The sequence below is a fragment of the Amblyomma mixtum genome, chromosome 3, assembly GCF_055824585.1.
Source record: "Amblyomma mixtum isolate Tamu chromosome 3, ASM5582458v1, whole genome shotgun sequence".
NCBI lineage: Eukaryota > Metazoa > Arthropoda > Arachnida > Ixodida > Ixodidae > Amblyomma > Amblyomma mixtum.
Window position 1 is genome coordinate 279,923,402 of NC_143014.1, and position 26,512 is coordinate 279,949,913.

The 26,512-nt window shown below is 49.2% G+C and overlaps 1 protein-coding gene across 1 annotated transcript in view; it reads left to right on the plus strand.

Moving 5' to 3' along the window:
* The first annotated feature begins 2,597 nt into the window (after nucleotides 1-2,597).
* The window catches only part of LOC149355002 (cytochrome P450 3A14-like), an 89,974-nt gene continuing 66,059 nt past the window's right edge, over nucleotides 2,598-26,512 (plus strand). Inside the window, exons 1-2 of the mRNA XM_089577572.1 lie at nucleotides 2,598-2,801; nucleotides 23,877-23,973. Of these exons, the coding sequence (XP_089433698.1) occupies nucleotides 2,743-2,801; nucleotides 23,877-23,973 (156 nt within the window). The 5' untranslated portion in view covers nucleotides 2,598-2,742. The remainder of the gene's footprint in view (nucleotides 2,802-23,876; nucleotides 23,974-26,512) is intronic.

Genomic DNA, 26,512 nt, shown 5'->3' on the forward strand with positions numbered 1-26,512 from the left:
TTTCTTGAGTGAGCCCACAACACTAGAGAAGTTACGAAAATAAAGTACACAGTAGATAATTAGGGTTCAGTGGGATTTGAACCCACGCCTGCTGGGTGCTAGGCTGAGACCCTAACCACTTGGCCACTGCTTCTTTTATTTCTTCAACGTAGTATTTATTGCAGTGTAGCAATTCAATGTTCTATGCACATGAACTATGTACAAATCATTACGAAAACAGTGGCAATCAACACTATGCATAATACGACACACTTAAGCAACCAAGCGCCAGAAAAGCGGCAGTGCAGAGCACGTCACCAAGAGGGAGTGCCACCTCGGCTCGAACTCAGTCTGGGCATACACTTTCTTCAAATGGACAGTCATTCTACTGAAGTGGCCTTTTTCAGGAAAAAAAAAAAAGATTCACAATGTCAGTCCATCATGCATGTTTTCAGAGGCTGTGTCGTTCAACTACAGTGAACATATCTAAGAGTTCAAAAACAAATGGCAGTGCTGTGAGATATCGTATAGAATGTGGTGCCATATCAAGCATTTTTTTCAGTGTCCCTTGCATGATATCCCAGAAGAGCGCTGCATCTTTGCAATTAATGAAACAATGCACAGTTATTTATTGAGCATCATAAAGGCGGCAACTCATCGTAGGCAGTAGAATGTCTTTTTCCTCTACCTATATTTTAAAGGGTAAATGTGTCCGTGTAACTTATAGAAAAATGTCAGTAAACTGAGAGAGGGGCATTTTACGTACTCATTTTAGTATGTCATGTCCTGGTAAACCAAAATACACAGAGCGGTACATGGGTAAAGGGAAGAGCGTACAGACTAAATGCTCGTAAAGCCGTTTCCTAGGCAGTAAAAAAAGAACTAGAAGGGAAAACGAACAAGTAGGAAACGAACAGCCAAATATATCTCATCCATTAAGCGCCCGAAACACGGCCGATCAGAAGCATTAGAAGACGCAGTGATGTTCGAGAAAATATGAAATAAATTGACTTGCAAGAATGCACGCACTATTGGGTGCATAGTGTCAAGGATAAACATGAAACATGAAACTGTCTGCAAGACATGCAGGTGGACTAAACCAGAACCGTCAGTGTTTACAGGCTGGAAAATGTTGTCAGGTTTAATAGATGAAAGGAACGTAACTTACGCAAAAGTAATTAAAACTCTGGAAACGATTAATTTGTTTGATAACATGAAGTACACTATAAATATTAGTGGCGTCAAACCACGGTCGTAAGGTTGCTGCTCGTGCTTCTATATGGCATTTGTCTACCTAATAAGAAATGGGTGACCTGGATGTTGTGCAAATGGTCACTTGTCACAATTAAAGAAGGCAAAAAAAATCGATACAGAAAAGAGGCTTAGAAAATGTATTTTAGGAAGATTAGAAAATATGCAAAAAGTTGCTTTTTTAATATATCTCTTACTGCAAGATGACCAAACAACAAGATACTGCACACTTTCTGATACTGGAGCCCTTGTTTCAAAGTCATGTAGAGGTTATTATGGTCACGTCCCAGTTTTGGTGTTGCAAACGTTACAATTTTCGCGTTGCCTCGACCGACGAAATTTACAGGGAACTTCCATTCCTACACGCAATACTATATAAATAGTCTTTCGGAGCAAGCAAGGAAAAACACAGGTGAAGCCAACTGATTGGCTGGCGGGCTAGCAAGCGAGGGGCGCAATAGTATGGAAGCCACCTTACTGATATATAGCTCATTAAGATGGCGCAAATTCATGGAGTGGGAAGCTTACGACGAACTGCAACACTAAAGTGTTCGGGTGAGGGCTGACCTTGTTATGTTTTCTAGATTGCACTAGAACGAATTGTGCGCGCACACCGGCATTGAAGCCGTGCTGCACGTACTTTTGTTTTATTTTTGTCATGGCGTCAGACTCGGGCGAGAGTGCTCTTCTGCGCGTTATTGCTAGTGTCCATTACATGTCACAGACGCGGAACCTGACCGCCAGCTATGCGTGGCATTCGCAGCTGGAACTGGAATCATTACGGTCTATAATAATGGCACGCTAAAAAGGGAAGATATTTAGCAGCGCTTTGTAAAACTCTGCGTCGTTCCTGGGGGGGGGGGGGGGGGGGGGGCAGTACACGCGGCTGTATTGGTGTTATCATGGCCTCCTCAAATTATCTTCTTCGTCACATCATGTGCAGTTATGTCTGTTACGATGGCTTTTAAGGTGTTCAAATAGTTGAGTCCTCAATGTGGAGTCGTCTTCTACGAATTTTGACAATGTGTGCAGGCGTCGTCTTGATGCGGTTCTACGTTTTGGGCGGCCGCTCCTGCCACTGTTGAAGCATGGCCTGCCACATATGAAACGACTTTGCCTCTGGTACGATGTGTTTCCAAGAATGTTGTTTGTTCATGAGCTGCCGCCGCAAAGAGCATGTGCGACAGCTGCAGCACAGTCGGTGTCATTACAAAAATCCGTTACCGCACATGCCCGTCTGGGCAGATGTCATTTAAAGGCACCTGACACTTGTACACATCTCCAATTTAACTGAATTCTCTGGAAGGCCATAACGAGCAATAGAAAATTAAATGCATGCGGCACACTACCTCCAGCGATTCACTGGGGTGTGCATGTCACCTACCTTTCGTGTGAGTGCCATTCGTTTAGGGAACGAATCCCGAATCGTTAGCTGTGTGGTAGGGCCTTTCTGCGAGCTGCTTTTCTTGGCTAACTCCTGCACAAGGCTGCCATCGGTGCACTGAAGCAAGCATGTTGCTGTCAACTGGGCTTCTGCTACTACTTCTCTTCCTCATCGCAGTGCTGCTCATGTATGTCTCAATTACTGCGGCATCTACTTATTTCAGAACTTCGTGATCTGAGCAGCGAAATAATTTCACGAGATTCCCGTGTAGGCTTAGCTCGTAAAAAATCGGGTAGTAGGGAAAGACTTAACGCAATATTGAAGCTGGTGGATTCATTCCTCGGCGAGAGGCTGGACAGCAAACGAGCACAGCACTGGTGCTAGCAGGAAAGTTGAATCTTTTAAGAAGGACCATCTGCATCACTCTGCGAAGTCTCTAGTGAGGCGCTAAGCGCCGCAAGCGCTACCACTGCACAGCATGGTAGTTCTAGAAGGAGGCGAATTAGCGTCCTCCATTTTTTAAAGATCTGAAACATAGAAAAGATTTCTGCCACTGTCGAGTACATGCAATGGAAGTAGGAGTTAAGCTTTGACTTTCGTCCTAAACGGGTGCGAAAAGAACAAACTTCGGAAGCACATACCTGCAGGAGCAACAGCGTGAACTATAACCGAGCTCAGAAGGATCGATAAGGTGTGAAAACTTGTGCCTAAAATTTGTACCCATTTTTGTTGTCTTCAAGTATTCTATTATTTGCTCTCACTGAAATTCGGCGGGCTGTGCCTCCGTCAGCACGCTTAACACAAACGCTCGAAGCGCTGGTGTCTTTCACAGAAATTAGCGCCGCTGGGGGTCGGCCGCTTGGTCTGATACATTAATAATTTAATAATTCATTAGCGCCCAGCGTACTTTTAAAAATACAGTTAATTTTTGTAATGATTTCTACACCAAATATTTAATTTTTCTTTTAGAGTAGGTCATACTTTTGTCTCTATGGGATCGGCTTACGCCTTTGAAATAAGAAAGCGCGTTTCCTCTCCTCAGTATGACATCTTTCCATGGTGAAACTTCAGGATACTTGTTTCTTATGAACTGCACCGGCAGTCGCTGGCTTACAATTTTCTAGCGGCCGCGTTTATGCACATATTATGCTAGCTTCAAGTATAGAGCAGCAAGAAACACGAAAGTAAACAATGGATGCTTTGAATGTCCTGCACGTTTGGCTTTTTTGCGCTATGATGAATTATATGGCTGTGCTTTCTGTAGTACACTGGGCGTTCCTGTGTGCACAACGGCGCCTATCCATTCCAAGTCATAGATTTTGTGGTTCCTTGCAGTATTTCGAGAAAAAAACCGAGTTTGTCTGCTCAGCGAGGCCTCAGAGACTGCTGTACTTGTCGCTAGCTATCTTGAATATGATGATGGTGTGCTTTTAATTGGTTATAATAACAGGAACTGGATTTTCTGCAGATCAGACCGTTACTGTCAGCCGGTTACTCTTACTGATCAGACGGTTACTGGTTACTGTTATGCAAAGTCGGAGTTCGGAAAAGAAACTTGAAAGCGCGTGTTGTCGTTGCCTGATGAGAGTTCAATGCTTAGTGACCATTTCATCTTTTTTTGGCATATTTATACCAGTCGAGACATTCTTATAACGCTCCGCTGGGAGGAATTTCGGGCTACTGGAACCGTTCGCCAAAACGGGTTTAGGAAGTGTCCACTCGGCCAAAAGAAAGCAACGGAATAGAAGCAGTCAGGAGAAATTGGTTCTACATTCAATAGTGTAGGTTACGTGCTTTTATTGAAGTATAAGGACAACAGTGTAGTCATTATGGCCGGCGACTATACCGGCATTGAGCCTACAGGTTTTGTGTAGTGGTGGTTGCATAGAGGGCACGAAAAACAGGACTTTTGTAAGACAAAACTCCTTTCCTTTTACAACAGTGGTTCGGCAGGTGTCGACCTTTCGAATCAAGCCGTAAACTGCTACTACATCGGCATCAGGGACAAAAAATCGGGGTGGCTGTTGACACGAAAGCTCCACTCTGCAGTTGTGGTCACCTGAATAATCTGGCAAATTGCTAGAGACGAGCCTGCTAACTATTCTTGCTTTGGTAAGAACGTTACTCGTCATTACCTACGCCTTGACATGCTGCAACCAGCGGTTCGCAGACACTCTGGCTCAATCGTGTCTGATGCTTCTTTGCAAAGCAGAGAGCTTCCCGCTCAAATGAGAATACCTGCAGTGCCAGTATAGGGAGGAAAGATTCACAAAGGCCTGCAGGAAGTGTTATACGACCTACGTAAAAATCACGGACATAATAACAAAATTCACGCCACGAATTGGAGCGGAGTGAAGTAGCCACATGTGCTATGGGGAGGACCCAGCGTGCTATTAAAAGTACACCTGTGTAACTTTGGAACGAATGAAGGCATCGTGACGAAATTTCTTTAACCTGTTTTTTTTTTTATGAGGGAGCATTATGTGCTAAAAATGAAGAAAGTCGCTCCTTTAGATTTTTCATGGTTCCTAATTGGTTAAGGTGGAATCAGTGAAAGATCTGTTTCCAACCGCCGCACACATATTGTGCAGCATGGTACCGGTATCAGCGCCCAGAGCTCAGGGGCTGTAATAACAGTGTAGGACGCGCAATCGAGCATTCGTGTTAAAGGGGCACCGCGATGATTTCCTCCGTACCGGTTAATATCATTAAATAGATTCGCTGTTCTTTCCAGGGACCAGAGCAAAAATAATTATTGAAATCGGAGCACGCAAACGAAAGTTATTCCACTCTGAAAATTCAAAATGAAAGGCTCAGGCCAAAACGCATTTCACTCGCCAATTTCACTCACCCAGTACCGAGATTGGGCGCTACCAATCAGAACCGCGCCTAGCGCACACGCAGCGGAAGCGTGCATGCAGTTGTTGCTTTTTCGGGGCTGTAGACAGCCGCGCATTTTGACGGCGTCTTCCCCCCGTGTACGCGACGCCGTAGTCAGGGCAGGGGTGACTAACAACAAAGGAAGCCCCCCGAAGTTTCTTTTTAGTCGGACTGGAAGGCTGTCAGCAGTAGCCCCCTCCCCCCCAAACTCGACTGCCGTCTCCTGTCCGGCCTTTCTCTTCACAATTTTGGGCAAGGTATGTCGACAGGCTTTTTTTTCGCTGCCGTCTTGGTATGGTCACGGCCGGTCTCGACACGCGCGCTTTCTGGTTTGAGCCAACGTTTTTTGAACAGCGCTGGCAGCCAGGAAGGTTTGAAGCGGAATGGAAAGTGTCGCCCCTAGCTGTATCCTTGTTAGTTTTCGTTCGCTTTCCCTGCTTCTTTCCAGTTTTTGTGGCATCCGAAAAGCTTTCAGTACTCAGAGACATAATATTTTGGATCCATTTCGCAAGTATAAAGGAACAATATGCAAACTGGACGCCCAGCCAATGAGAAAGGCAGCGCCCTATCTGGATGCCACCTCATTTCCGCTGCCGCAAATGACCGCCGCGTTGCGACACCATCGGGTCGAAACAAGCATTTCTAGCGAAGATTAAAATATCAAACATTATGATTTCGGTGATCTCATTGTGCGTTAAAGACTGACAATGTCCCTTACTCTGCATACAAAGAATAAAGACCCCATACTTTATCTACGTCGCAGGGCACCTTTAAGTGGGCTGATGACGGTACTTCGTACATTATGCCCCATGACCTTTTCTGCTAGAGAGACATGTCATATTCTTCGGTAGTGCAAACTGCTTTCGAATGGAACTGTGCAACCGTACTCTGCTGAGAACGCCGCATATTTGGCTTGCGCAAAAGTGCTATACAATACACAAATTTCGGTTTGCGTCAGCGCTATACATACAAGGTGCTCGCAATCTATTTGGAAGCCTCGGGCGCCTACCTTTACTGAAAAGTGACGTGATTTGTTCAAAACATTAGAAATTGATTTTGGAGAAAGGATCCATCTCACATCTCGGTGGACACGTGAACCACGACGTAGAGCAAGATATAAAGCAGGGGGTTACAGAAGAAAGGAAGAAACCGGTGCCGTAGTGGAGGGATCCGAAATAATTTCGACCACCTGAGGATATTTAGTGTGCACTGAAACCGCACAGCACAGCGGCGCCTTTTGCGTTTCGCCTCCATCGAAACGCAGCCGCTGCGGCCGGGTTCGAACCCGGGAACGGCGGCTCCGTAGCCGAGCGCCCGAGGCACTGGGCCACCGCTGCTGGTCGCACTTGTTATTTCAAGACATGTGAATATCACTTCCTCCTGTTGATGGCAGCACATTGTGATGAAACTTTCATAGCGGTATCGCCCAACAACAGTACAAGAGTCAGCATGGGGAGAAGTATTCAAATATAAAAAAATTTCACAAAAACTTTTTATTTTGTGCAAAACATCTGAATTCCCCGGTTGTAAAGAAAAACTACCTAGGAGCAGAAAATAGAGAGAAGATTTTGAACAAGCTGGTGGCTTAGCCGATTTTCTCTGGAACGAGCTTTATGTACAGGACGCTGCAAAGTCTTTCGCTGTAGAGCGCATCGTCCTATCGGCACAGGGACCTCATCATCCGTATCTTCTGGACTTCGATAGACCAGACAACATTTTACCACTCACTCATTATCTTTTGAACCTTCCGGCATACATTGTGTTGAAAGGAGCTAAGCATTGGCTCCTATTTCACAAATTCTAGATGAGTCCTGAACACTCCGCTCTGTTATTAGCCATTTACATAACTGATTAGAGGAAACACGCGTCTCACCAGTATTTCAGAGTTTGATATATTTGGGGTGTTAAATTGTGGTCTTTAACTGTGGTCTTTAACGTCCCAAAGCGACTGAGCCTATGAGGGACGCCGTGGTCAAGGGCTCGGGAAATTTTGACCACCTGGGGTTCTTGAACGTGCACCCACATCGCACAGTACACGGGCCTCGGTATACGTCTACGCTAATGCGTCTCCGGTATGCTAAGAGAGTCTGTTATGTGTATCGGTCCATCCTGATACCGTACAAATCGCGTACCTCCAACCTCTGATGACACTATCGGCTCTCTGCTCCACTCAGCCTTACTAGGGTTGAAATATTTTTCGAATAGTAGATGCGGTCTCGGTTGGTGGTTCTTGGCGCCTTCCGTCATAGCACTCAGCGCTGCGCACGGCGGCAGTGAGCACAACTATGCGGCTGCCATTAGTGCGCGGTAGTCCCTCTAGGTTTCTGCATAAGAGCAGATAGAATACGGAAAGACCCTCTTCAGGAACCGTCCTCTGAGATATGTTAAGAGACTCAATTCACGGTCGCCCGTGACTGGATATCAGCCGTGAGACTCATCTCTGTTTCTCAGCGCAAGCCATTGACAAGCTACCAGGTCGACGACACGCGATGGCTGGTCAAAACGCATCCAACTGCGCTCACAGTCACGCCCTGGTAACGCTTACTAAAGGCGTACACTTTCAAAAATTTTTTGCACTGTTATTAGCAAAGTGCACAGCCCACCGTATTTTTATATAGCTTACCCGGTATGTAAGCTTCATTTTACCCTCGGCTGTGAAGAATTTACAGGCTCGGCTGTAAACCTTTATTTTTACCGTCATTTGTGAGCAATTTGCTGGTTACTCTGAAGCCTTCATTTTCACCATGATTTTTAATTTACAGGTTACTCTGTACCTTTCATATTTTATGGCACGGAACGGCCAGCGCAACATCTTCAGACATGTCATAGGCGCCAGGCGTGTAACAAACTTTTCAGGGCCACTAGATATCTCACCGGGACTGATTTTGCGGTTCCTCTCCGTTGTTGGTTGTCTCGGTGCATCTACGGCTCTTGTAGGACTGCGATGACTCGCGCTGCACACGTTACCGCTCTTTTTAGCGCGAAAGCATTTCCTGTCGCATGAGTGGCGTGTACAGGACCTGACATCAGAGCGTGTCCGCACGAAAGAAACCACTTGAAAAAGGAATTCGCTGGCATTGTGGTTCGAACCCAGGCCGTCTGTGTGCCACGTGGGCACGCAACGCTATACGCCCTGAAGGATCGTTGGTTGAAGCAGGGCACGAGGTGAACGCGTTGCGACTCGTACGACCGTAAACTGGGCTGGGGATGCGTAGTGATGTTAGACGACAACGACTTGAAAAAAAAGTTGTTGACGTCATCCAGGGGTCACATAATAAGTGTCACCTGACTGCAATGACTGGCAAGAAAACGTTGCCAAATGTCATCCAAGGTTCAAGTGATAAGTGTCACGTGACAACGATGACTTGCAAAAAAAAAAAGTTGCTGACGTTCAAACTCAAACGCTTTCTCATTTCTTCAATGCAGCAGACTGCAGTGCTCTCCAATTTTTTCCCTTCAAGAGGCGGCAAGCTTGAGGAACTGTTGTTTCTTTGAAAGCAAAACAACTTCTTGCACTACAGAATATGTTAGGGTCAGTGGATTTAAACTAAGGAGATTGTGCTCAATGCTTTCTCGCTGATTCGCCGAAATGCGTCTGTTTTTATTACTGGTATTATCCTTCGCGTTACTGCATTACTAAAGTTTAACACTTCTAGAGGCTAAGCCAGTGAAGTATATCTGCATAAGGTATTCTGGAACTGAATTAATTTCTAACCGATACAACGTTTATGTCTGCCATTGCAACATAAAAGCATTGAGGTCAATAATTATGAATTAATATAGTTTCCGTAATTAGTCGAGGAAGCAAGTTCTTTCTTGCCTTTTATTCTGTCCTCTGATTATGCGCTGAGAGCAACACAAAAGACAATATGCATGCTACGGTTTAGACACACTAAATGTAAAAGACACGCTACGTAACAGAGGCAATGCTATAGAGCCATTGAAATATATGACACTTACTATTTTTCATGCTAAAAGTAAAAGACTCGCTACGTAACCGAGCAAATGCTGTAGAGCCATTGAAATAAATGAAACTTACTATTTTTCATCCTAAAAGTAAAAGACACGCTACGTAACTGAGGCAATGCTGTAGAGGGACTGAAATAAATGAAACTTACTATTTTTCATCCTTTATACTCGAAAACACATTTTCTCATAGCGTTCTGTCAGTCCTGTGGTCAGGAGTTTTATGCCAGCGTAAGGTCCTGAAGTCACAGCAGTGCAGTAGAAAACGCATTTGATACTCCAGATATTATCTAGTTGTTCTTGCAGGCCAGCTTGTATTTCATGTCACCTTCTACCGTCTGATCCTCTGGTTCTTCACCATAGAAAATGTTCCTTGTAGCTCAAAATATGGGAATATAGACTGCCGGAAACGATGAAATATTGATATAATCACTGTAATTCAAAGTAGACATAAGTGATAGTGCATGCGTATGATATAGTCGCGTGCACCGCCGAGTGAAAGAAGAAGAAGATCGGTTCCGGCCTTCTCTGGGTGCTCTTGGTTTGTTCTCCGGTGCCGTCCATGTCACCCCCCATTAAAGCCTTTCGGTTACGAGACCCAACGGCTACGTAACACTGGTGGCGGTGCATTCAAGATCCCATGTCCCGGACCTCTTCTCGCAGCGGTTCAGCGAGTCCCGACCGACTCCCGCTGGTGTCTACGCCCGTTCATCGCAGCAGCCGCCGCGTTCACGGCCTCTCCCCAGAGTTCGGTCTCCTTCCCGACCGCCGCCCCGTTCAGCTTCATCCCATGGCGCAGGCGAGTTCCCCTCATCTAACCCTCCAGCAGCCCCGTGTACCGACGAGTTTCCATGGCGCTCCTGCTGAAGACGTCGACGACTGGCTTGAACAGTTTGAACGTGTGGCCAACTTTAATCAGTGGAGTTCTGCCATGAAGCTGCGCAACGTATACTTCGCGCTGGAAGACGGCGCCAAAACCTGGTACGAGAACCGAGAGACCGGTCTTCAAAGCTGGGATGCCTTCCGCCAGCAGCAGCGCGATACGTTTTCCAGCCCCGACCGCCGCGACCGAGCGCGCCGCCTCCTGGAAGCCCGTATCCAAATGCCCAACGAGAGCGTCGCCATGTTTGCCGAGGACGTGACCCGTCTTTGTCGGCGGGCTGATCCCGACATGACGGAGGCCGCGAAGTTGCACCACCTGATGCAGGGGGTAAAAGAACATCTTTTCGCTGGTTTGGTGCGGAATCCCCCCCAGACCGTTGCCGACTTCATTAGTGAAGTAACCCTCATCGAGCGAGCCCTGCAGCAACGTTCCCGACGAAACGAGTCTGCGTGCGTTCAGCCCTTCAGCTCAATGGCCGCTTCGTGCAGCGCCAGTGAACATTCCTCTTTGCGAGAGTTGATCCGAGACGTAGTTCGCGAGGAGCTCCGGAAACTCACATCATCTCGCCTGATCCCACAGCCGCTGCCCTCACTGAAGTCGTGCGCGAGGAGATCCGGCAAGCGTTTGCACCGCCTCAGTTGCTGCCCAAGCCACGCCCTCTGAGTTATGCAGCAGCTGTCCGTCAGCCCGCGGTGCCTCCCGCGCAGCCTATCCCGTTCGACTCGCAGCCGCCGTCCGTTCTGCCGCCACCCTCCTACCAACGGCCACCGCAGCAGGGACTCGCCATGCAACCACCGGTCCGGACGGCCGACATCTGGCGCACTCCTCGTCAGCGGCCGGTCTGCTTCCACTGCGGGGATGCCGGCCACCTGTATCGGCGCTGCCCCTACCGTGAACTCGGGCTTCAGGGATTTTCACGTCACGCCCCGCGCCCACGGTTCGGTGAGCGACCTCGGAAATCGAGGAATACCTTGCTGCCCAGCAGACTTCACCGAACGGCCGCCAACGGTCACCTTCTCCCGTCCGCTACTCGTCACCTAGCCGTCGTACTTTCAGCGAAACGATGAGGGGGCGGTCGCCAAGCCCACGCCGGGGAAACTGAAGGCGGCGACCTCAGGGGGGCAGGTTGCTGAAAAACGAAACCGACGTCCCGAAGACCCCCCTGTGACGACGCAGCGTGATTCCGCGACAGCGATGCCGCCGCAGCGTGATGCCGTGACTCCGAGCTTCCCTCATACCGATGACACAGCTAGCGCCGACCTTCCCGTGCTTGTTGACGGGCACCCAGTGACTGCTTTAGTAGATACAGGAGCAGACTTCTCAATAATCAGCAAGAATTTCGCGGATCGGCTCGCAAAAGTTAGGACTGAGTGGCCTGGACCCCAAATTCGTACTGCTGGTGGCCACCTTATGACACCTTTAGGGCGTTGCACTGCACGAGTCACCATTGCCGACTCCGTGTTTGTTGCGGTTTTCGTTATTCTGCCCAACTGTTGCAAGGACCTCATCCTCGGCCTTGACTTTTTACGACAGCATGGTGCCGTCATTAACGTTCCTCGCCGTTTGGTCACGTTTTCACCGCCTGCACCGAGTTCCGCAGACGCCGAACGACGCCACGCACCTTTGCGCATCCTTGACGCGGATGTAACCGTGCCGCCACGCTCATGTACTCTCGTTACCGTCAGGTGCGATGACCAGTCCAGTGCTGCAGTGCTACCAACTTCGGCAATGAGCGACAACGCATCGCTAAAGGGACCACGGTCGCCTACTTCGAAGATATCGCCGAAACTTCTGATTGCATCGCACTCCAGACCGGGACATCTGCCAGCCGAACGGCCCAATTCGCCCTCGATGTGAACCCCGCTCTATCACCTGCCGAGAAGGATCGACTTGTCGGGTTGCTCTGTCAGTTTCAAGACTGTTTCTCGTCTGCCTCCGCGGTCAAGCAGACGCCCCTCACCAAGCACCGCATAATAACCGACGAACGTATCCGACCAGTCCGACAGAACCCATACCGAGTCTCACCGCGGGAACGCGAAGTCATCGCTCAGCAGGTAGACGAAATGCTGAATGACGGTGTCATACAGCCATCGAGGAGTCCCTGGGCTTCACCTGTCGTCTTGGTTAAGAAGAAAGACGGCAGTCTGAGATTCTGTGTTGACTACCGCAAACTCAACCAGGTCACAAAAAAAGACGTCTACCCGCTACCACGCATTGATGACTCCTTGGACCGGCTGCGCCATGCGCGCTACTTCTCCTCGCTCGATCTCAAAAGCGGTTATTGGCAGATCGAAGTAGACGAACGGGACCGTGAGAAGACTGCGTTTGTCACGCCGGATGGACTTTACGAGTTCAAGGTCCTACCGTTTGGATTGTGCTCCGCTGCAGCGACATTCCAGCGAATGATGGACGCAGTCTTATCCGGCCTTAAATGGCAAACTTGTTTAGTATATCTGGACGACGTTATTGTGTTTTCCCCAACGTTCGAGGAACACCTCCAACGCCTTTCCACCGTGCTACGGGCTATAAGATCTGCCGGCCTCACGTTAAAACCTGAATAGTGCCACTTCGGTTACGAAGAGCTCCTGTTCCTGGGCCACGTCGTCAGCCGTCGAGGTGTTCAGCCCGATCCCGCGAAAACTGCAGCCGTCGCCAACTTCCCTACTCCATCCGACAAGAAGACAGTCCGGCGTTTTTTGGGACTCTGCACCTATTACCGCCGATTCATTGCAAACGTTTCACGAATTGCTGCCCCGTTGACGCGTCTCACCTGAGATGATGTCACCTTCGCCTGGACAGACGAACAGCAAAAGGCATTCGATGAATTACGGCACCGCTTGCAAACAACGCCTGTGCTTGCCCACTTCGATGCCCATGCCGAGACCCTGGTTCACACGGATGCAAGCAACGTAGGCCTCGGCGCTGTGCTCGTACAGTGGCAGGATGGCGCTGAGCGAGTCATCGCGCACGCTAGCCGGACTTTGTCTCGTGCTGAAACCAATTATTCCACCACCGAGAAAGAGTGCCTCGCTGTTGTCTGGGCAGTGATGAAATTTCGCGCGTATCTTTATGGCCGCCGCTTCCAGGTGAGCGACCGTCATTCTCTTTGCTGGTTGACGAACTTGCGCGATCCCTCCGGACGCCTTGCACGCTGGAGTTTACGTCTACAAGAGTTCGACATGACCATCGTGTATACGTCCGGACGCCAGCACAACGACGCCGACTGCTTGTCCCGTTCGCCTATCCAGTCGGCGAACGAAGACGAAGAGCCCGACTTCCCTCTTACCGCAACTGTCGACGCAGTCACTGTTTCGCAGCGCCAACGTGAGGACCCGGGACTCGCTCCACTCGTCGACTTCCTGAAAGCGCGTACTACGGAAGTACCCCGTCCCTTCGCCAGAACGCACTCCTCGTTTGTCTCCTAAACGACGTGCTCTACAAGATCAACTTTTCTCCCACGGGAAGGGATTAACTCCTCGTCGTGCAAGACACTCTCCGCGACGAAGTCTTGCAGGCATGTCATGATGAGCCCACCGCCGGTCATCTCGGCTATGCTCGAACTTTGGCTCGCATTTAAAACAGTTTTTACTGGCCCAAACTTGCGGCGGCAGTGCGCCACTATGTTCGAACGTGCCACGATTGCCAGCGACGGAAAATACCGTCTGTAAGGCCAGCTGGTTTACTGCAGCCTGTCCAAGTGCCCAGACTTCCATTCGAGCAGGTTGGCATGGACTTGTTGGGCCCTTTTCCAACTTCCTCCTCGGGCAACCGGTGGATAATAGTCACTACCGATTACCTCACGCGCTATGCTGAAACAAAGGCCCTCGAACGAGGCACGGCAGCCGAAGCAGCGAAATTTTTCGTCGAGCGTATCGTCCTCAGGCACGGCGCCCCGTCAGTTGTCATAACGGACCGAGGCACAGCTTTCACGGCCAAGCTGCTGGAATCCGTCATGCAGCTGAGTGGCACTACCCACCGTAAATCCACCGCCTACCATCCACAGACGAATGGCCTGACCGAACGTCTCAACAAAACTCTCGCCGACATGCTGTCTATGTACGTGGACGTTGAACATCGGTCTTGGGATGACATCCTACCGTACGTCACATTCGCGTACAATACGGCACAACAAGAGACCACGCGCATGACGCCCTTCTCTCTGTTGTATGGCCGCGAGGTGTCCACCATGCTAGAGGCCATGTTGCCCCTTAACGGTCATGACCCCGAAGCTGGTACCGAGGAATTTACTCAGCGCGCCGAAGAAGCACGGCAGCTTGCGCGACTGCGCATCCGGAACCAGCAAGGCCGAGACGCTTGGCGTTACAATCACCGCCACCGAGTAGTGACCTTCGAACCGGACGACATGGTGTGGGCGTGGACTCCGATTCGACGCCGAGGGCTTTCCGAGAAACTGCTAAAGCAGTACTTCGGTCCCTACAGAGTGGTCCGTCAGCTCAGTGACGTCACATACGAACTTCTGCCAGACGGCTCTTCTACTTCTCATCGCCGCCAGCAGAAGCCCGAAGCCGTCCACGTCTTGCGAATGAAGCCGTACTTTTCACGCGAGCACCGCTAGCAGCCTACCGCCACGCCATAACCGCATGCTTATTGTGACCGTTCATTTTCTCACCATCCTTGCTTACGAACTGCTTATTTTCTGCCATGTTCTTGTGAACTGCTTTTCTTACCTTCTTTTCTTGCGCATGCATCGGGTCGATGTTTTTTTTTTAGGGAGGGGGGTAATGCCACGTTTCCACAAGCAGCCACTAGGCGGCTGCTCTTCGCAAGTCGCGTGCACCGCCGAGTGAAAGAAGAAGATCGGTTCCGGCCTTCTCTGGGTGCTCTTGGTTTGTTCTCCGGTGCCGTACACGTCACCCCCATTAAAGCCTTTCGGTTACGAGCCCCAACGGCTACGTAACAATATTTTGTTTAATAAGTATAGATTTAGTTAGTGTTGTTATCAAACAAGTAATTACAGAGATTAGTTAGTCTGGAATTGTGACAGGAAACCAAGCATCGCCAGCCAAAATCCTTAAAACGTGAAAACTTCACCAATGTAGCACGAATGACTCCTTCGGAGCCGTATGCACTCACATGTAGTACCGTTATAATAGCCCGGTTATAACGGAGGCGCAGGGCACGAGGCATGATAGAACGCCATAGCAAAGAAACCTTACGCTTTGGGTAGTGCACAAGCAACCGAGAAACGTGAAACATGGCAAGAGGCAGTGAAGAACAGACCACCTCACTCCCTGTTTTTTTTTCTGCTACACGCTGCATGCTAAGAACAGAAGGTGCTCACTTCGGACACAGTTGGCCTTGAAAAAAAAGTATTTTTATACCGAACGAAGACGAAGTGCCCCTGCTAAGGTGGCTGCACACCATATACACTATTACTACTCCTTTTCTTCTATAAATGCTCCTCTTTCCAGCAGTTCACCGCCTGTGTCTTGGCCACTCCTCCTTAGAGGGTATGTGCCATTTTATTTGAGGCCAACCAACAAACCAACATCCCTCCAGTGAAAAATCTCGCCATCCGCGTAATTACATTCCCTATATCAAGAGAATTGACTTCACACCTTCTAATAAAGCTCCCGAAGCTCATGCGCCATCTGGCTGGTTGGCATTGAGAGAATGTCCTTCAGTCATCCCTGCAGCTGGATTGTGATCCGAGACTAGGCCTAGGCCCTCCGGTGACGCGCTGGCGGAGGTATCTCCGCCGGCGTCGCCCATCACGACAGCTTCCGCAGCAGCTCTTTTGACAATTGAGCGTGGGTCCCAGCTCCTGCTCCCGGTCCATCAGCGGCAGCGCACATCCCGCCTTCTACAAATGCTCCTCAGCCCGCGAGCGAACTGCCGTCTGGGTGGAACTCGGCAATGGCTACCCTGCCTCCACTTCTGGATGGGGCTTCAACCGCGCTGCGTGAGGAGGAGACCTCTCCAATGAACCTGCCTTCAGCACCTACATCCGTTACGTCGGCTTCCCGCGGTTCTCAAAAGCGTCCGTCAGGAAACACTGCACAGGATTCGCCTTCGGCCAACAGCAGCTCACAAGGCAAGGTAAAAACGTAGCGCAAAGAGACAAGGACACAGAAAGACAGAGAACACATGGCAAAGAGACAAGGACACAGAAAGACAGACTACACGTAGCGCCGTGTGTTGTCTGTCTTTCTGTGTCCTTGTCTCTGCGCTACGTTTTTACCTTTCAAATATGAATCAACAAGCCCAAGCATATACTCTTTACAAGGCAAGCGTTCCTGCCTAGCGAAAGTCAACCCCGTTGTGTCGACACCGAAATCGGTATCGTATAATGTGGCCATTAAGGCAATTAAAGCTCTGTCAAACAAAAGCCTCACAGACATTCTGAACAGGATTCTTCAGGCGAACCTGGACGCATGTCATGGGACCAACAGTTTGCGTGGCATCACGGCTATAACGAAATGTAGTACCATCGCTTTACGGTCCCCAACTTTGGCTGCTGTCAAGCGTCTGCAAAGGGTCAAGTGTATATCGATTACAAGTCAGACCTCAGTGCCGGTCCAGGTGTACCTAGTGGAAGGTGCGGACATACAATGCTGTGTTCTTTACAACGTCGACATTGCCGAAGACCAAGCCACCCTCCAGCGTGAGCTATACTATCTTTCGCGTTGTGTTATCCAAGCGCGGTGTATGGTCAAGGAAACGCTCCTCCATCGTCACACTGCAAGGCCCACCAACTCCTCCAGAACGCCGTTACTACTATGGCTGTGTTCTGTGACCTAGACCGTACAAACCGAGCATTGCCTACTGCTATAGTTGTTTCAGACCTGGCCACATGCGTCGACCATGCTCTTGTACAACACAAGATCAGGCTAAACCTTACCGGCGCGGACATTGTATGACAGACGACCACGAGATCACCTCTCCAACTTGCCCAACAAAACAGAAGGGAAGTGAAAAGCTTCGGCGTGGGATCTATAAGCTTGTGCCTCCACGCGAAAATACAGCCCCGATACAGACATCCAACAGGTTTGCGGCTCTACAGTGAGTTGACGACGACTGGCCGGAGCTTTCTGAGCCCAATGCACCAGCAGCCCCTGCCCAACAGTCTTACAGTGATAAAGTGCGCAAGGATTGCGTCGCCTTTAGGCTACACACAAGCACAGCACGCTGGAGCCTCTGAAGGTGGACATGGCGGCAATAGACCAAATTGCACGCCTTTCAGCCGAGGTTTCTAAGCTACGCCAACGCCGTGCTTGCTTGTTCGTCATAGACCAACAACAGAATACCACTCCACGCCAGTCAATGCTGCAGCACAGTCGACTACGTCCAGCCCTCATGCGTTGTTGGTTGACTCTATCAGGTACTGAATAACTCTACAACATCCTTCCTCCGATTTATGGTATCCCAGTTATCTAACCTAACATCAGTTCTTTTAGAAGGCTTGGGCGCTTAGTCAAAAATTGCGACTACATGTTGTCGTGCACTCCAGTGGAACTGCAGAGGCCACTCCACAAATGTGGGAGAGCTCAAATCGCGACTTCGCCTGAACAAGCTCCAGGTGTGGGCCCTGCTACTGCAGGAAACCAATGCCTTGCCATCCATTCCGGGCTTTATTGAATACATGCCACCTGCAATAAACGACTGTCGTGTGCACACTGCTGCCCCTCCAGGAAGGGCGGCCGTATATGTTTCAATTCAAATTCAATTTTCAAATTCTTTATTATTGTCATTTCTTCAGCACAATACATAACATCACTCTCTGGATCCTTAGCCAAAGGCTAGTTATGGATACGCGTTTTCCTCAAGTTCACCTCTCTCTAGACAACTGGCGTTCCTCCTACCAGGAGGTAGTTTCAGTGGCCGTGAAGTTTTCCAAGACAACTGTTGGGGTCCTGTCATACTACATAAGACCCGCCGGTGGAGTTCCCTGCCGCATTAATCGGGGATGGTTATTAACTCTCCGGTGACAACATTCAGGGTGCCCTAGTTTAGTCGGTGGTGACTAACGCACCGCTTCCCGACCGGGGATACCCCACTTCAAGCTCCCGTGGTAGGTGTGTGCGGGACGCCTTCGCGGATGCGTCATTTGTTTTACTCAACCATCCCGATTAAGCAACGCGGGTTGAACGCCATGCTCGCAGTCCAATATATGCCCCGGACCATACGTGGTGGTCAGGTCCCGGCACTCCCTCGTGGCACTTGGAGCCTGACTGCTGGGGTAATGACCACCATCCTATCATCATCGATCTTCATCTGTTACGGGCCCACCGATTACTCCGTAGGTGTTCTGTGGTCAATTCTGACACTTTTCGCACCACCCTTGATGTTCTCTCTCTCTGCTCTCATCTACACTACTCGTGGACTGCATACAAACTGCTCTTAATAAGGCTACAACTGTCACCTGGACAGACGTCAATCGCCCGGCGCCGGATGTGGGTCTGCTTAACTTTTGGGCTCCTCGCCGACAAGCGGAGATGGCAGCCTCCCGTGATTCGACTTCTGCGCAAGCACGTACAAGGCTGAGTTACCATGCCAAGGCTCGCAGATATGAACGCGATCTCTCACGACACCAGTGGCATGCGTGGTGTGAACAGTTCTGGACCGTCATCGAATGCTTCTCTATGGCGAACATTTCGTGCAATAGAACATGGGTCCGGTCGTCCTGACGCAGTGTCCACAGCATGCTTAGCTGCTAACTTAGCTCCCGATGATTTTGCAAGAGAAGCAGCGCAGGTGTTTTGAAGCGAAAAGCTTCACTAGGCTCGTCAACACCGGGAATGGCGTGCGCCGTGATCAATTTTAGCCACAGCTGCGCATGCGCGAAACCGAGCGACGTCACGCGGAGCGCAGGTGGCCGCTGCAGCTGCAGCCGTCGTCGCCGCCGCGCGCTAACGCCGTCGCCTGAGCGTCGCCTCAGCCATGCGCAGTGCACATTTGAAAGGAGGGGTATATAAGGCGCGCTTGCCCATAGAACAGGCGCAGACACTCGGCATGGAAGGAGAAGAAGCAACAGTCGGACGGCGCAGAAACACCGATCCATAAGTGGTAGCTTGGGAGTTGGCTGAAAATCAGCGAGAGCTTTTCGCTTATCCAGGCTTAACCTTAGCTAATCCACAGCCAATATTTTCCCCAAGTATGATGTGTTGCCTCCAAGGGTGACAGCAGCCTACTTTGCTGGCATTCCAGCATATGTCGATAGACTACCATCTACAGCCGACGCCAAGGGAATTGCAAGCCTATTTTCCATGCCCGAGTTGCTTGCAGCAATAGATGAGGCCCGTAAGAAGACTGCACCGAATCCAGACTCCATTCCGAACGTGGTGTACAATAACTTCAGTCCCGCTGTACTCTCACAACTCCTCGCCACAATTGGCAAGGTAAGGATAAAAGGCGTCGTCCCAAAAACCTGGAAATCGGCTATTGTGTTCTCCATCCCAAATCAGGAGAGGCCGCCTGCAGACCTTGGTAATTTCTGGCCTATACTCAGCACGTCCACTTTCTGCAAGCTTGCCAAAAAAATGCTTGTTACACGACTGTCGTGGTGGCTTGTGCACTATAGCTTATATCCCCCGGCCCAAACTGGCTTTGGTACGTCTAGCGGTACAGAACATGGATTCGCTATCTTGGCGTAAGCAGTTTTAGTATCAACTCGAAGCCACAATGTATGCGCCGTACTCGCCGTGGACGTTTAAAAGGCGTACGATAACATCAGGCGATCATGCCGATATCCTTGAAACCCTTGGCATGCTGCATTTCCCCGTTAGAGTGCGAAGGTTTGTAAAATACTTTCTGAAAGGCCGACAATTTGCCTTACGCCTCAGTGATGAGGCCTTCAGATCCTTTGTGGCTCTTCGCGGCGTACCCCAGGGATCGGTATTATCGCCAAATTATTTAATATTGCTTTTATCCGCCTTGCTTGGCGCCTACATGGAGCGTCTGAAATTAAGCTTTTGTTGTATGTTGATGACAACACTATGTGGAGCACCCACCACGACCTGCTGACTCAACTCTCCGCCATACAATCAGCCATAGATATTACGTCCATTTATGCCTTTTCAAATAGTCTTCAGCTTTCAGTGAGCAAAACTACGTACATGCCAGTCGCCAACCGCTGGGGACGCCATAAACTCGCGGCGACACCAATTCGTCTCCATCAATCCTGAACTCCACTTCGAGAAAGTTCGACGGTAAAAATCTTCGGTTTGATAATACACGAGTCATGAACAGGGACTGCTTGGCTTTATCGAGCTAAAAAGCAAGCGATTCAGGCGTTTGGTGTGACTGCATTGCTCCTAAAATAAGCGGCGCCCGCTATCATGTTGCACATTTGCTGCGGGCGTTGTTTACCAATCCTAATTCCAGCATTTGACGAGGGCCCAATGGGATTGTCTCGAAGCCGTCAATCAAGAGGCAATGAGGGGCATCCCTTGCCTACTCCGCATCACCCCGATCGTGGCGCTCCAAGAACATGCGCAGCTGAATACACTAGATGAGGTAGTGCAGCAACGACGTGATGCTCGCCGGCTTAAGTCTAACCTAACACACGCAACGTACGTTTGCACTCAGGGCATGTGCTTCATCGCACTCCATTCTACAGCCGCCTCCGCCAGTTCTCCCTCCCTGGCATTTTGTGCCGCTAACCGACAACAAACGAACTGATTTACGTCGGGCATCATTTACACTCGCGGCGTCGTCGTTTCGCGAAAAAATTATAGAAGAAGACGCCCATCTTTCACCTGGGTATATCGTTTTATACGTAGATGCAGGTATCCAAGCCTTTGAAACAGCGACTTTAGTTTACTGCCCTTGCAAGCATGCCCTGAACAAAACGTCCAGGTTTTGCCTCCCAGAACCTCCTTCGTGTGCTGTGCGATGTCTGTGCACGTTAAAGAACCCCAGGTGGTCGAAATTTCCGCAGCCCTTCACTACGGCGTCCCTCATAGCCTCAGTCGCTTTGGGACGTTAAACTCCAATAAACCAAACCAAACCAAACCAGAACCTCCTTCCTCCTTCTGTGCGGCGATGCTTGCTTTTAAAGAGGCACTTTGCTCTGCGGCCGCCGTTCCCCTGCTACCTACGGCCTGCATTGTCATTCGCACAGACGCTCTTCATGTCACACGCCTACTACTACGCGTCAGTCGCACCCCAGAAATTTGCCAAATCATCCATCGTCTAGCGGCACGCATCCCGCAGCCAATCCGTATTCAGTGGGTTCCACGAGACCTCCTGAGCTCGTAAAGCCGCGCACATTCTGCGACCCGACTTAGGACCCCAGCCTCGTCTTTGCCTCGATTCCTCACTCTGAAGGACACCACTCTCCTTTTAACAAGAAAGGAAAGCTTCTGGCGCCACATACGTGCTCTAATCCCTCCATGTGCGGTAACCCTCCCCAGCAGTCTTACGCGTGCAGAGGAGGTTGCCCTAACTCCAGCCGTGACACAAACTCGGCTGCAATTCTAAGGTTTATATCCCCGCCCCGGGTGTCCAGTCTGCAAAAACAGAAATCTTGAGCCCGACATTCGCCACCTGCTCTGCGTTTGCCCGGTGCTGAAGGCGACAAGAATTCCGCACCTGACGGCAGCGGTTCTTCCGCCGAACATTACAGCTTCATACACCGCTTGGACACAGGGACCACATCATCGTTCACTCCTAGGCTTTATTACATCAGCGAACTTTTTTTTTTCATTTATTTAAACATCCTCGTCATCCATCATTACACACCGCTTCATGCCCTGAAGCAATAAACATCGTTTTTTTTTAGTTTTTTTTTTTCGTGGTGGCGGCGTACCCGAGTAGCATCAGCGCAGGTGGCATTGGTTAAAAAGACACCTTTTCCTTCTCTTCCTCATGGCATGGGCATCACCGAAACGTTATAAGTTACTGTAAACTGAGGGTCTCAATATGTACACGAAAAGATGTTTTCTGTTTAAGTTACGTGGCGGATTTTTTCACAATTAGCGTATAAGCCGCCAGACTTCGGACGGTGTAACAGACAATATAGAATAGACCATGTTTGCTTTAGCTGAATTTGTTTTTCTGTAAATTTTATTCATCAGAAAATTTGTAATTTAGATGGTTTCTTTTTGCCTTGTATCACCATAATTCTATATGCCCCATCAACTATTACATTACTTAACCTATTTGCCTTACCCCACCATAATTCTATATATCACATTTGCTATCGGATAGTAAAATTCCACTGATGGCAGTGTATTGTATTCTTATTATTTTGAGAAAGCCGCTATCACGCTGTATAGCGTATCGAGGTCTGCGGCTTTGTAAGCTGTCTTTCATGAAAACTTATTCTGCTGGCCTCCAGTGTTTTGTACGTAAAGTGATTGGAATAAAGGCATTATTTTATTATAAAATGTCAAAACTATCCACGTTGCACCTTTCGTTTTAGCGGGCATCAATGCTGCTAACTTTTTAGAAGTAGCTTGATATGTTACCAAGTTAAGTTTATAGAACGACTGTCTTGAGCTGAATGCCACGCTGTCTTTTGCATCGCCGTGAGCGATACAGGGAACAGACAGCCATCGTCGGAAACCTTCGGAGTTACTTAATTCCACTGGTGTGGCTGGCTCGGCGACATAATTTTAGTCATGGCTGAAATGAAACCATGAACTTGTACCAGTAACCTCAGCTCTGATCTAACCTTGCGTAGCTCCGCCTGTCCTTCCCAGCTGATAACACAGTGAACACAGCTGCATGGCCTGAATCATGCGTTCAACAAAAAGTGATTTCCATGTTTATTGATTGACAGTAACTTTTATGTGCGTTTCTTCTTTCGACGAAAGCCTTCCAGAAGAAAAAGTACGCTCCTTGCCGAAGGTTAACATAATATATAACTCAAATGAACTGCGGGCACGTGTAGCGTTGTATTCAGAGAATAGCATTTCTACCATAAACATTGTCAACAGGGCTTAGACAGTTTGGGTGAAACAGCACATTTTACCTTACACCACTAACAGATTGCTGTACGCCGAGAAAAATTATTATTTAATAATAGATAGTAACCTAAAGCTAAAAGGGTCTTCGGTTCTAAGAAACTAACCTCGGTGTAACTTTCTTCATCCGCTTGGCGTGGTATCAAGAGCGACATCTCTATAAAGCAACTTTTAAGCAGAAATTTACGCCATAGCTTTCGCTATGTTAAGCAGTTGTTGAACTGCAGCTATTTTTTTTGCCATGAGTTTCCAACTTCTCCATGAAAGTTAGACTTGTTGCGAACTGTGATATCTAATGTGTTAGATTTTGTGTTACACTTTGTGAGCTACCTACAGTGTGAATTTTGTTCCCTTTATATTGCATTTTTTTTTTGTGTAAAGTTGATTTGCGTCATGTCGCGTTGTTTCCACCGATGCCAAAAGGTGGGCAGCCCCGTCAAGCATATGTAACGCCTTCTGTTAAGTCCCTCATGACATTTCTGTGCGGCAATGCCTTGAGAAAAATACGAGATAATGAAATATATTCCGAGTGCATTATTTTACCAAGCACCGGACAAAAATTTCTGCAACAGTTAGCTCGAGGTTCCCTTCTTTCTTATTTCAGATGGAGACGACGGCACTTCTCGTACTTCAAGAAGCTCGGAATCCCTGGGCCGAAGCCGAACCTTTTATGGGGCAACCTTGCGGAGTACCATTCGACTGTTAGAATGAAAGCACACCTCTCTAAGATATCATAGAATCAATGAATGAGCTGCTTGCGAGCGGCGGATAACTTTGCTACCATCACAAGCTAAAGTGGTTTATTTATTTGTAGCCGTGCCATTAGAGTTGAAATGACAAAGCAACATTTAATGGCATGCCATGGTCGACGGCGCAGGGGTGACGATGAACGGTTGTGAGACGGTTCGGGGCGTCGGGCTCAAGAAGTGCGGTTCAGATGGCGACTAAGAGCGGCGGAAATAGACGGAGTCCGGACAGCGGTGGTAGGTCGATGCTGGGGGGCTTCGGCAGTGTCGAGAAATGTGGCTAACTCGAGAGTAGTTAAAGCAGATGGGCCTGTCAGCAGATGTCCTCCATTCATCTGGATGGCGGTGGCGAGGATATTATGAATGGCGACAGTAATCCACTTATTGCCAGATCGGGTCAGGGGAAAGGGCCAAAAAGGTCGAGACCGACGCGATAGGAAGGAGCGGGAGATATGTAAATAGGCTGAAAGTGACTAGCATGCAGCGCAGATGTTTTTTTTTCGGTGTTGACGCACGTCGCAGGTGGCGACATAGCGACGGACGGCACCGTACAACCCTGGCCAAAAGAAATGGCGGCGGGCGCGTTGTATGTTCTAGAGACACCGATATGTCCGGTGGTTGGCAGGTTGTGAAGTTCCGATAAGACAGCTGAGCGGAGGCGCTAAAGAACGACTAACAGTAAGTCAGGGTGAAGATTGCGCTGGTACAGAATGACATCTTCAAGCACAAAAAGCTATAGTGAGGAATTAGGGTGGGTAGCGGCGAGCCCTTCAATGATCGTGCGTAACCAAGGATCGCGTTGCTGTTCGGTAGCGACGATCGGCAAGTCGGGAATGGCGAAGGGATGAGGTGCCATGTCGTTTTAAATTGAGTCAGGTGGATCCACAGGGTGACGAGATAAGCAGTCAACGTCGTGATGCAGACGTCCGCACTTGTACACGATGTTGAACGCATACTCCTGTAGGCTCAAGGCCCAGCGATTAAGACGTCCCGTTGGGTCCTTGAGAGAATAAAGCCAGCAAATGGCGTGCTGGTCGGTCACGACGGAGAAAGGTTGGCAGAAGAGGTGAGGGCGGAATTTAGCAACTGTCGAAACGAGAGCGAGGTATTCACGGTCAGTGATGGAGTAGTTACGTTCAGCGGCCGAAAGAACACGGCTGGCGTATGCAAATACGCGTTCGTGGCCCTGCTGCCGCTGGACTAAGACAGCGCCGATCTCGTGTCCACTAGCGTCGGTGCGAATTGCAGTAGCGATGGACGGGTCGAAATTCGCCAAAATAGGTGGTTTGGCCAGCAAGATGATGAGCGTTGAAAAGGCTTCCACTTGGCCTGGCCCCAAAAAGGAACGTCGTACTTCAGGAGGTCTGTGAGTGGAAGGGCGTCAGCTGCAAAATTTCGAACAAAGTGGCGGAAGAATGAACAAAGGCAAATAAAGCTGCGGACATCCTTGGGAGACTGGGGAATAGGAAAATCTTTGACGGCGTGGATTTTATTCGGGTCAGGGCGTATTGCCGACATCTGGAGAAAATGACTGAGGATTTTGAGTGGCGACGGCCGAGCTGATAGTTCGAGGAGTTGAGCTGGAGCCCACCGTGGCGAAAAATGGCGAGGATCACTGTAAGCCTTTCAAGATCAGTTTCAAAGAACAGCGGGAGGACTACGACAACGTCGAGGTAACACAGACATGTTGAGCATTTTACTCCTCGAAGAAGCGAGTCCATCATCCGCTCGAAAGTGGCCGGAGCATTACAGAAATCGAACGGCATTACTTTAAACTCGTCACGCTCCCTTCGCCACGCTCGCTTTTAAAGATCGCCATCAGCTTTACAGTACAGACTAGAACTGCAAGCATAATTCAGGTTTGTCATAGGAGGACCTCCATTCTCCGTGAGAATTTGATCGTGCGCCAGAATTCCGCGTGATTATCCAGCAGCCTTGCTCTCATACGACTGGAAATCGCGATTGCAGCAGCGACGGGTGTGGGAAGGTCTCCAGCAGTTTTTCGTGCTGTAGCTTGCGTGCTGTAGCTTTCGTGCTTAGGCTGTAGCTTCGGAGTAATGACAAGCAATCATTTGCTTTTAAATATTTTCTGATTGCACCCTCAGATCCAGACGCATTGTAGAATGAGTGGTTTCAATCAAAGCAATAAAAACGTGGGGTATTGCTAAAATTGGTATAAGATACAGCAATCCCTCATTCTGCAATATAGCATAGTTTTGCGAAGCACTAGTTACAATTTCTTCACGAAATGGTTCTAGGCAGTACATTAGTGAAAAAAAGATGACTGAAAAAGAGATACCATGCGTGCAATGGCGATATTATCGCTTTAAGACCGTTCTTTACGCGGGCATCCATTGTTACGGTGAACACGCGAGCGCATGGCTGCGCTCTTCGGAGTTCCATACTTCCGACGCAGCCGCGCATCGGAGCAAAGTGGCGAATGCGCACAGAGACCTGAAGGAGCGGCTTCCCTTCATCTGCCAACGCGCTTCGA